The 12,006-nt window shown below is 43.4% G+C and overlaps 1 protein-coding gene across 6 annotated transcripts; it reads left to right on the top strand.

Annotated features, from left to right (window-relative positions):
* Positions 1 to 373: 373 nt before the first annotated feature.
* On the top strand, positions 374 to 9,482 carry LOC119335274. Of its 6 annotated transcripts, none has more exons than XR_005161791.1 (8): positions 374 to 773; positions 1,897 to 2,147; positions 2,304 to 2,657; positions 2,974 to 3,241; positions 3,673 to 3,907; positions 4,626 to 4,762; positions 6,925 to 6,980; positions 8,808 to 9,482. XR_005161791.1 is itself a non-coding variant. In XM_037607417.1 (5 exons), exons 1-5 carry the CDS (start codon positions 771 to 773, stop codon positions 3,736 to 3,738), a joined length of 942 nt encoding a protein of 313 aa, XP_037463314.1. In that variant the 5' UTR covers positions 374 to 770; the 3' UTR covers positions 3,739 to 4,270. The 6 variants fall into 6 exon arrangements, 1 of the variants encoding a protein (XP_037463314.1); XR_005161789.1 differs by having other exon boundaries at positions 6,925 to 7,027; positions 8,808 to 9,481; XR_005161792.1 differs by lacking the exon at positions 8,808 to 9,482 and having other exon boundaries at positions 3,673 to 3,853; positions 6,925 to 7,249.
* Positions 9,483 to 12,006: the final 2,524 nt, after the last annotated feature.

Below are 12,006 nucleotides of genomic sequence, written 5' to 3'. Positions count from 1 at the left end.
CCTTTCCTCTTCAAGGAAAACCAACGCAAGCTCAAGACGTAGCATTATGTCCCATGAATTTGTATCCCATATATCATCAACTGCGATGAGGTACCTATTGACAAGACAAAGAGGGAGCCATATATTAAAAGTTACAACTGTTATAATGATTGGCGAATTTAGGGGCCGTCCATTCACTACGATCAAACGATGGAGAAATAGGAGTTACGAGGAGTTACGGGAGTAAAATTACATGAAATTACAAATAACTGTGGGACCATTACAAGATTATTGTGGGGCTAATCATTTTCCAAAAGGGTAGATTCGTCCAATTTAGTGCGCAGTGCTGGGAGAAAAGGAAAAAGAAACCTAGCCATGCATGCTTCTCCCCCCTCTGTCGATTCCCTCTCCGTGCCTCCTCCTCTGCCGTGTCGCTGCGCCGCCGCATGCTTCTTCCCCCCTCTCCGCGCCTCCTCCTCTACCAGTCGCTGCGCTGCCGGCTCAGCCGCTTCTCCTGCGCCTTCTCCTCCCCGCTCGTCGCTGAGTCATCGACCAGATCGGCGTCCATGTTCAGCAGCGGCGGCGGCATCTTCAGCGGAGGAGGCGGGTGGTCATGGCGGCGGCATCTTCAGGGGCGTCACCGGAAGGAGGGGGGGCAGCCGTGCCCGGACGAGGTCGTCCCCAACTCCTGCATCTAGTCGTTGACCTTACCCACACTGTAGTCGCCGCTGCTGGTCGAGGTCACCCAGGTTGACACCGGCCCCGCCGGACTGCAGGTCATCCTGCCTGACATGGTACATACGGTCTCTCTCTCCTCCCCCCTCATCCCCTATGTTCATCCCGACATGTATTGATTTGATTGGGCAGTTCAATTCGGTGGTTCCAAGCGAGGAAGTGGTTGGATGTGCGATGGCCTAGCGGCGAAGATATGCGATATATTTGTGCTTTGTCGATTGATGCACATGGGGAGCTATGCAGTTACCCTGGAGAGGAATCAAATTTCTTGTAGAATGATATTTGCAGTGTTATTGTTCGTCACGTACAAAGCGCAGGAATCATATTAATAAGTTATACATCTTTTGTGCCATAATTTGCCATCTTGGATAAGGATTGATAGAAGATAGAAGGACCAAAATCATCTACACTTGGTCACTACTAAGTAGCAATTTGCTACTGCAACCATTCTGGTTTAGGAAAGTGACAGTTTTCAGCAATTGTTTAGCCGTAGGGAAGAACATACAACATATCCCTTTATTCTGCCCATTCGTGTCTGATGGAGCAGTTGTAGGACGTTGTTTTTTCTCTTCGATGTTCTTTTCCAGGTGAAATCCATGGCTGCTTTCAAAAACTTAAAATTTGTAAGCAGATGTTTTATTTGCCAAAAGATGGTTGTTGTTCTGCCACTAGACTGACCATCCAGCTTTTAATTTTAGTGTAATATCAAGATATTGCAATTGAACTCTTCTTAAGGTAATTCTCTGTTTTATCTGAACTCACTAAGATTATTTGCTTTTTCTTCGGTCTTTTGCGCATTTAAAATGTCAGAGAAAATTTTGCCAGTCTCTTTAATTTTCACGCAAAGCTAAGATGTTTCCCATTTATAATTTAGAGACAAGCATCTTGTCAAAGCTTAGACTTACAATGGAGACACCATCAGTGGCAATTGCAAAGTTTTGTGCTTGATATGTCAGTATCTTTCTAATCTCCCACCTCACGCGCTGAAATTAAAGGGGAAAGGAGCACACAATGAGCACCCACAAGTAATATATTCTGCCAAATATATACAAGCATGCCTACACAATGCTAGTAATAATCATTGTGTACAATGGCACCATACATTGTGGAGCAAGGCCAGAACTCTATTTCTTCATCTAAATTTGCACAGATGATCAATTATTATCTTCTTGCCTTTTTCAGGTATTTGGCAATACTGGCTCTTGGGCTGCCCAATTGATCACTGAAGCTGGTGGCAAGGTGGTCTCCATCAGAGATGTCACAGGGACTGTCAAGAACTCCAATGGCATTGACATAGCCAAGCTGATGAAGCACTTGGCAGAGAACCGCGGGATCAAGGGCTTTGACGGAGGCGACGCCGTCGACCCGACCTCGCTGCTCACGGAAGAGTGCGACGTGCTCATCCCTGCAGCTCTGGGAGGAGTCATAAACAAGTAATCTTCTATTTCCTCGTCCCATCTCACTTCATCTAATCTTTATCAGATTACTGCTCAGAAGCTCAGTTAAAGTATCCTCCTGGCTGTTATTTTTTGTGTATCTGAATACATTTTTGTTAATAAAAAGTCCGTTCGATTATCTTCTTCTACTAGGGACAATGCTGATGCCATCAAAGCAAAGTACATCATCGAGGCTGTTAACCACCCAACAGACCCCGAGGCCAACAAGGCAAGAACACCAACATTTTGCCACAAAACTAAGCTGCATTTGTTGACACATTCACGCATTGACTGCCAGCAGAGAAATGTTCATGTTCGTGGTGCAGATTCTGGCAAAGAAGGGCGTGCTGATCCTATCGGACATCATGGCCAACTCCGGGGGAGTGATGGTGAGCTGCTTCGAGTGGGCCGCTGGGCGTCCAAGAGGCACTTGACCTTTTCGGATCACACTGCCATTGGCGTAATCCAGGCCGGATCTATGGAGAGCCCGGCGCAACACCATCACAGGTCCATATCTCTTACTCTACCTTATTCCTTGCAAGTTCATGGCTTTGCATTACTCTTCAGTTCTGGTTACTAGTTTGAATCTGTAAAAGTATCTGACAAAGCACATGAGCTTTATACAGTGGACATGTAACTAAATTCTGAATGTTGCTTCCTTATGCTTAATGGAGTAGGTGGGCAACTCCCTTTTGTCTAAGATTTATAAATATTATTAATTGACTTGATTATTTGCTAGTCTGTGATATCTATATTCTGTAAAACATGTCATGACTGATTCTGCAGTTGCTGATTCGATTTTTTGCTTCCAATGCTTTGTTAGATTGATAAGGGCCGGAGCTTCAATGACAAATCTACTATATTTAGCACACAACCCAACTCAGCAGGCACGAGCCATGTCGACAATCGGGGTGGCACTCGGGTGCATGCTCGCCTCGACAGTCATCAAGGTCGCAATAGAGTCGGTGGAGGCTGTGCTCGGCGACGCTGAGAGAGAGTCTATCGAGCATAAGTCCATGCTGTTGTGGCTGAACCGACTTATGGATACCGACATGCTTGAAGATTTTGAAGATGAAACCGACCTCAACCTGGTATGGATTCTGTCGATTTGGTCACTATCAATGTTGATATAAATGATGTTGTTTAATAACATATTAATATTTTTAGATAATGAACTACATCTAAAACTTTTTTTATGTAGTGAAGTAGATCTGAACCTCATTGTTGGAGTTGATCTTTGAGTCGATGTTAAGTAAAAGCTACATCTACTTGTTGATGCCAAGACCGCCTTTTCATTCCTAAATGTCGCTGCCTTCTTATGTTTCACCAATAGTAAGCTATGTCAACAAATATCTTGATTTGATTGAGGGGAAAGTGAAGTAAAACTAGTCTGTTACCCCAAGTGCAATATCAGTTTTTGCACTGTTTTTGTGAAGCACCTGATTGAAACTAGTTTGTACTGCCATCTCTGCCCCTTTCAAGCCTTCCAGGGTACTGACACACTACATTGTGCCTCTTGCAGTGGGCAGCCACGATGAAGAAGATTAAGATGCCACATAACATGAGATCGATGCAAAAGCGCATATAAAATATAAAAGAGGACCGTGAGGAGCAGCAAGGTCCCGACATCCAGGATACAGCAGGATATGTGGAGGAGGCAGAAATCATCTGGTGGACTGATGATTGCATATCTTGGAGCAGCAGTTATTTCCCCCTCCTTTTGATACAGTGGTTGGAGTCAGTAGGTAGTGATTAGAGTAAGTAGTTAATACTTTTCATTGGAATATAACTTGCAAGTTGATGGATTCAGAACCTTTGTGCTATGAAATACAGTTACAGTAGGAGATTCAGACACTATTCTTGTGATTATGCCACTGGACTATTGTCATTTCCCATTAAAATTAGTTAGGAATTTTGTATATTTAGGCGGTGTATGCCACCGTATTGAATGGACATCTTGGAAAACCAAAATTGGCTCAATTTGGAAGGATGGTTGCTTTATGTGAATTTTTGCTTGCTTTGCACGCGTTGCAACATGTGCATTCCCATGCCTCAGCCATAATCATTGTCGACAAATATTGCAGTCACCTTTAGCATGGAACAGAATAAGTATGGCCCCTATTTTAGTTCTCTCTGTCACGTTCGCGTGCACAACCTATTTTGCCAATGAGCAAGTTTAGCATCTGTTTGTTCATTGCAGAGCTTATGCTGGTTGCCTGGTTCTTATTGTTGTCCTAGTTGTCTAGTTAGTACCAAAACTCTGTTAGAGTAAAGCTAGATGTGACATTTGTTACAGTATTGTTACCCAACAGACTTAGGCCTAGATTTATTAGTTGTAAATTTGTTAGCTCAATGTATCGCATTAGTTTTGAAGCAAAACACGAGCTGCAATGTACCAACTCTTGTCCAGATGTCTATATTAGTATAAAAATGGTACATGGTGTTCCTGATGCTATTCTTTCTTCTTTTCTACAGGAGAGGCTGGCATTTGACAATATGATTTTGTGTGTGCATTGACTGCTGGTGCTACAGCCTGTAATTTTTCTTGTGGAGTGGACCAAGTAATCCATCAAGCTAGCTGCATTATTGATTCTGTTCCTTTTGCTGGCAAGGTAATAATGTCCCACTCAACTCGTGATGTGAGAGATAGTAGTGTAACCATGATATTTGCATCATTGGTCATGTGTTCTGTATGCTATGATTTTTTCCCTTAATTACCCTGCATCAGCCATAATCATCATCCACTTAAACCAGAACTGTATACTTCAAAAAGAGCCAATGAAAAGTCAAGCATTTGGATGGACATAAGCATACAAATAAAATGCAAAAACATCAGAACATAAGTGTAGCCTTTAATTCAAAGAACATGCTATGAAGATCAATCATTTGGAACTGCCCTTGAAGCGCCTCTCCGTGTAGCCCACTCATGGTTGTACGAATGGGCTGGACATGGCGTTTGATGGTTTGCGCTTGCGTCTTTGCAACTCCACTTGTTTAGTGATAGTCTCGGTGTCAAATCATTGTTTTACTGGATTACTAGGAGGGGCATTCTTCCTCGGGCGTCCATGTTTACGCTTTGGGGCACCGGATGTGTCTGCTTTCTTTGTAACATCAGGGTCGGTGATAATCGTGACATCGTCGTCTTCACCTTTTCGTTCCTCTGGAATGCTGGCTTCATACTCGTCCCTCTATAGAGGAAATAGTGGTGTGTTACGTGCAATCATGAAAGGTAGGAACTACATGACATGAAATGCTAGTTCTGTAGAACTTACCGTTATAGGATTCTTGTATGAATTTTTCCGAAGATGGTTGCAATCCGAACACATCAGTTTTGAACATATTTTCCAGCTGAAAATATGTATTTCTGCCTGAATTAGATAGCGGCGCCTAGGTTAGGATAGGGGTGAAGCATAGGTATTGCATGATTGCAAATGTAATTTAGTGTTTGGCATACCCGTGTGAAATCATCAGTAATTTTATCTCCGTCCCATGTCAACATGTATTTGAGTGTGTACGCCCCACATGAATAACTGTGATGTAAAGTTGAAGTTAAGTATTGTAGTGTAGGTGAGGAATCATGTAGCTGCCTATACGTACCCATCCGTTTGTTGTGGTATGTTAGTATAGCAAGTGGTTTTCCACTGGGTAATATTGATGGGTTTAGGCGGTGTTACCAAGCCATCCTCGACTGCTTCATTGATACACGCCTGAATGGACTCCACCTGGTGTATGAGGAGTAATTCAAGGGATTGCATTAGTGCTTTTAAAAAAGTGTCACATGATGGTAAGAGGCAGCAAGAGAGCAAGCTTACCAGTGCAGTTTCCTTGGCAATGTCACGATATGCTTGGTTGGAGTTTAGGACCTGAATCTCTTCTTTGTCTAAATTAAACACGAGTAATAACCAGTGCATGATGTGCACATTCATTGGGAAACGTACCTGGCAGAAAATGAAAGCGGACTCAAATTAGGGAAAATCAAGATATACAATTAAACAAGCCAGCAAATATGCATACCATTCTGCGTCCTACAAATTTCGTTGCTACATTAGCAACATCTGAGCTTTTGCATCCCATTGGAATACCCCCAAATTCGCCTAGCAATCTTCTGCTTTCTACGGTGGAAATGAATGATGTAGCATCAGTTGCAACATTGCTAATGTGTGCATATGCATTAATAACCTGCAAACTTTGTAGTCATGTAATATGGAACAATTTAGAATACTTGATGTAGATTGCAGTATATGCGCCTTACGTCATCGATGAAGAATAGTTTGCTAACATTTGGCTTGAGTTGATGAACTGTTAGCACAATGTCTTCGATGTGAACTACCTCAACGAGGTCGTGACTCCCTCGGATGAAAAGTGCAGCCTCATAGTCTTCATCTATCAATACGTAATCATTGTTGAATACAGGCTTCCATGGTGGGATGTCTTGGTCCAACTCCTTGTTTTGTACCACAGGTTTTGCACTAGGTGTACTAGCAGAAGTTCGTGCTTTCCATGCGTCAAACACAGGAGTTGATGAAAACTTGCCACTGCTTGGTTGCTCTTGTTCCTAAAATTAGAAGTTGGTAAATGAATAGAAATTAGCTCATGTTAGCAAGGTGATGGGCCATAGTTATCACCTGTATGTATGCATTCTTTGTCGTTGTTTGTTTGTTTGTTTCACCTAGCGATCTTAATTCCTGTAACATGAAATGCATAGAATGAAAATATAGGAAGTTATGGGTAAAATTGATGTTGTAGTATCACTTACCTGGAGTTCCCTTTTCAGGTCTCCAACTTCCCTTTTGAGGTCTCCAACTTCGTCCTCTAGCTTGGACAACCTAGGTTGAGTGGCAATTTTACCCCTTATGTTTATCACGTCCTCAGTCATGGTGATTATTCTTTTATCTAATTTGTGCTCTACTTCTACAACTTGTTTGACCAACTTTTTCTCTTGTTCTGCAAATAGATCGTTCTGTGTTTGAAGTATCATGTCCATTTGTATAAAAGAAATGTCAACTTGTTTAGTTTGAAGAAAAATAAGTATGGTTCGGTGTGACCTTTGTTGTGTTATTGAAAAAGATGTGTCTTCGGGCAACTTACTTGTTGGCTACTCATAGTTTGACCTCGTGGTTGTGGTCGATAGATAGCATCTTCATGCGTATGTGTATCTTTCTTGGTATGATGTTCATTTGTAATGTTGGTTGGCTCCCAATCGCCGATGCTCATGAAAACCTTTGAAAAGATATAAAGAATCAGTACTAAGAAATAAATATAGTAAATAAAGAAGTCAAGTCTAGAAAGGTACCACCCCATTGTATAGGCCTCCTTTATCATAAGCCTCGGTTCTTATTTTACCTGTGGCTTCATCCCACCGTGCCATCAGCAGACGGGGTATACGAGAATACAAAATCGATCCAGCACGGATATGTTCCCAATACCAAAACTATAGGAAACATTAGTTCATCAATGATACATATATATGCATCATATGAAAAATAGTCGAATGACAACTAGCATCGTAGCACTTACTTGGAGCAAAGCTAGATTTCCTTGTAGATTGACTTGATCCTTATAATTAAAAGTATTGATGGATGTTATCAAATGGTTCAGTGTGAAACATCCCCAGTTAAATTTGGGAATTCTTGCGACGTCTTCAACAAGGATGGAATATTTGGAATCGACATAATCCTGTATCGTGGGTGCTAAAATAATGCAAATAGCATACAAAACAAACCGCCTGATGAAATGATCATCTGGAGTTTTGGAGGCTTTAATTTTGTCCTCAAGGTCACTCAGCTTAAGTCTTCCATCTGTTTGATAAGCCCTTAACAAGTTTGCGTCTTTTGGTTTTCCCATTTCCATATATATATTTCCCCCTCTATTGGAAGGTCCATTAATTGATAGACATCCGTTGGAGTTATAGAAATGTCCTTACTAGCAATGTGAATACTCTGCATGTCGTGGATGTAGCTCTTTGCTAGCAGTACCAACATAATACGTCAGAGGGACACCGACTTCATCTTTGTTAGCCCTCCAAGACCAGTTTGAGTGCAGATGGCCTTTAGGTGCTCATCATCTAATCCATCAATCATTTGCGCGAACCTTATCGGTGAGCACATTAACCTCATATTTCCATGTTTGACACTGAGTTCGTCCAAAAAAGCCTGAAATACGTGTAAAGGTAAAAGAACTATGTGTTGTCAAAGATTTTAACCTAACTGGGAAAAAATATACGTGATTGGTTACATCTAGTAATTGTGTGTCGGCACAACTTGTAGGAGAACTGTCCATTCCTGGAAAATATGCACAAATAGAGACCAGGTCAATTCAGAGAATAAACATAAGCTATGGGGTTGTACCATACTGTAATTGTTCCACCTGTTTCTTACAGAGCACAAATTTACTATGATAAGCTATTTAATTTAATTATTTCTTTGTTACTACCTCTCCAGAGGTGTACGTTTACCACATATTGATTGGTGATTAATGATTACTTACTAAAATTTCTCTATTGTCGTTAATGTGAACAACACGTGGTATGTACAACACGTGGTATGTACTGCATGATTCTGCCATTTGATATTTATATACAAAGTTTTCGATTATATTGACCTCACTGTTGTCTAAGGGGTGTAAAAATATCAAGCGTTCTAACCGTGATGCAAATAGGTGGATGAAGAGGAAGCAATACCATCGTATCGCACAGGCTAGGAGGGTGCTGGCCGTTGGCTCCGATCCCCTGGGTGGCTGGGTGTGGCTGGCGGCTCCAATCATCCCGGTTAGAAGGGTGTCGTTGGCGTTCGAGCTGACTGCGTGTAGTGTCCACGGAGAGAGTTCGACGCCGGCGACGAGCATAGAGAGGCGGATCATGATGCTATGGATGGAGCAAATTTCAGAGAAAACCCATAAGATCTCATGATGGGTTCATGCATAGAATAAGAGGAACCCATTCTTTGGTTTTAAATCATCTCATGCGTTGCCTTAGTTGTAACTGATGACATGAGCCGGCATTCTCACCTTCAATCCAATGTGTGGATGCAGAACAAGCAGTGATGTCGTATTCCGCAGGCCGGATGGGCGGTCGCCAGCGGCTCCGTTCCCGTGGGTGAGGACGGCAGGTCCGTTACAGCCGGTGAACAGGGCGGCGGCTCTGTTACAGCCGGTGAACAGGGCAGCGATGTTCGATGGGACTGGCATTGGAGAAGGTCGCGTGTGAGAAGGCGCCTGGAATGGAATATGAGTGGAGAATCTGCGTTGGAGCCGGCTAGGCCAGTTGGATCGAAGGTTGTTGCAGATAATGGGGGAGGTGGGAGCTTGGTAGGGCCGATAGATACGGCAGTGATAAGTGTTAATCCATCGACGAGCCAAAAATTGGATGGCGCCTTTAAAGTCGGAAAGAGGTTGATTAATGAAACACCATTTCTTTTGGCACACCATTTTTTTGAATCTCCCACGTCTTTTTTTCTTTTCTTTTTTGAAGCTAAACGCCCCCCGGCTCTATTCATTAGGCCCTAGCATGTCTGACTGCAAACAATCAGTCAGCCACCCAGGGATACTATCATACAAATGCATAAAAATAGAAAGTTTTAACGATTGCCTAGCTAGGCGGTGTGCCGCCATGTTAGTCTGGCGGCCTGCAAACCGTAGCTCAAATCCCTGAAATAAAGTAGACAGATCCTTCATCTCCATGATGAGGTGAAAACATGCCGACCGCTGAGGTAACTCCCAGAGCCGCTGGATCTCTTGACAGTTCGTCTCCAACACCACTTGCTGAAAGATTCGGGTGTTTTGGTGGCGAGTGCTCAAGAATTTCTTGCCGGCCTATAGTGAGCTTCAGAGGCGGCATATAAAGCAGATACCTAATTTTCCGATGTCTGGACATGATAATGAAACATTATTTCACTCGTTGATGGAATGTGAACATGCAAGACATTTTTGAGAGGCAACAAAACGTTTCTTTGGTATTGACATACCAAGATTACACCCAAAGTCATGGTTTAGAGATCTGCTAGATCAACGATTATATAAGAAGGAAGTGGCGGCTATTATGATTACCGTGATGTGGGATGTGTGGCACACCGGGAACAACTATACTCATGGTGAGTTGGTATACCAGCTGGTCAAATCAATGGTGATCATTGAAGAGATTATCAGGGCTTTGGAGATCCCTGAGAGGAAGAAGAACCAAGCTACTATACACCTGAGGTGGCTGCCACCGGAGGAGGGGTGGATAAAGATCAACACCGATGGTGCTATGGATATGGGTCTAATTCGTGGAGGAGCGGGCTTCATTGCTCGCGTTCATCATGGAGCTTTTGTTAGAGTGTGAGGTACAAGATATGACGGGGTTATTGACGTGTTATCCATTGAGCTACTTGCATGCAGAGATGCGATCCTAATGGCATGTCTTTTTCTGGCTTGCGCGCGGGCTTAGGCATGTTAACATTAGGCATAGCAGTAGCGTTGGTAAACCAAACACAGAGATGTATAAGAGAGGACACTTCTCTCTATTAGCTAGCTAATAACAACCTAAATTAACCCCAAAACCCCTAAACCAGCCCTTTCAAAAAAAACCTCAGCTCCAGCTAGCTGCTGACGCGTGGATGCCTATTGGTCCCGGTTGGTGTCACCAACCGGGACCAAAGGCCCCCCTGCCTGGGCTGGCCGCAGCGGCCACGTGGAGGCCCATCTGTCCCGGTTCATGTAAGAACCGTGACTAAAGGCCAAGGGCATTATTAACGACCTTTTAGTCCCGGTTCCAAAACCGGGACAGAAGGCCCTTACGAACCGGGACAAATGGCCTTTTTTCTACTAGTGGTGGCCTCTCTGTTGTGACCTTGATACATTCCCCGCAAACCTTTGGGGCAGTTTTTCCATTGCCACTGCATGCAATCAATTGATCCTAGCATTCTTGAGAACACCCTTGCCTCTCCAATAGCCAACAACCTCTCTGTGTCCTGCGCATTTCTTTCTTTGAGATACTTCGGTCCAAACACCTCAACCATGGCGCGAGCAAATTTGATAGTAGTCTTGAGGCACGTGCTCTCCCCCATCCTGACCATCTCACCAAGGGCGTCTCCAGCAGTACCAAGTGGAAGCATCCAACGAGTAAGACCGATTCTACCAGTACCATTATTGATCCCCGGATCCCTTTTAGCACAATGTGTCATCAGAAAATGCTATCACCACGAGTCGTACCTAAGAGCATCTTCAACAGGTTTTGCACGCGGCGGTGCACTGGCTCTAGCGCCTGCCGCAAATAAGGCACGCCCGAGCCGCTCCAACAGGCATGCTATATTTCAATTTTTTTATTTGATGAACTGCGATTCGATACATATTTGGTTCTGACTTGGACTACCCGACAACAGTTGGCTATCATCACTATGTGTATACGGAACCCAAAACTGCTGGCACGCAAATTCTATAACAGTCTTTCTCGACCCTGACTACCGGTACTGGTGGGTGTTTCGGACTATGACTACCCGTAGTGGTGAGTCCTAACAAATAATGCCTGTAGTTGTCCACCATCCGCTACAGTGTGCAAAAGAGAAGTTTTTTTAAGTTTCTTTTAAGTGTTTTTTAGACAAATTTTCTTTTAATTAACAAGAATGTTTTGTTATTTTAGATTTACGATATTTGATCCATGTGAGCACAAAAGCACATATAGTAGTTAACAGCCCAATCCAGATACGTAATAGAATTGCCCATATACTTGCCAGCCAGGCTTACCAGCCACATAAGTAAACCAAGCCATAGACGCAAATCCCATCGGGAGCAGTTCATCAGGCGGCGGCTCCCCCTCCTCCATGCAAGGCAACGTACTCTCCTCCACGTCCGGCGACCCGGTGCTCCGCAACTGAACTGTATG

Source organism: Triticum dicoccoides, chromosome 7B (genome assembly GCF_002162155.2).
Source record: "Triticum dicoccoides isolate Atlit2015 ecotype Zavitan chromosome 7B, WEW_v2.0, whole genome shotgun sequence".
NCBI classification, from domain to species: domain Eukaryota; kingdom Viridiplantae; phylum Streptophyta; class Magnoliopsida; order Poales; family Poaceae; genus Triticum; species Triticum dicoccoides.
Note: the sequence above shows the minus strand (reverse complement) of the source record. Positions and strands in the feature narration are given on the sequence as shown.

Coding starts and splice junctions, on each gene's coding strand:
- LOC119335274 (XM_037607417.1), top strand. Junction 2,658..2,973: donor CCGGCGCAACACCATCACAG/GTCCATATCTCT, acceptor ATGCTTTGTTAG/ATTGATAAGGGCCGGAGCTT. Junction 3,242..3,672: donor ATGAAACCGACCTCAACCTG/GTATGGATTCTG, acceptor TGCCTCTTGCAG/TGGGCAGCCACGATGAAGAA.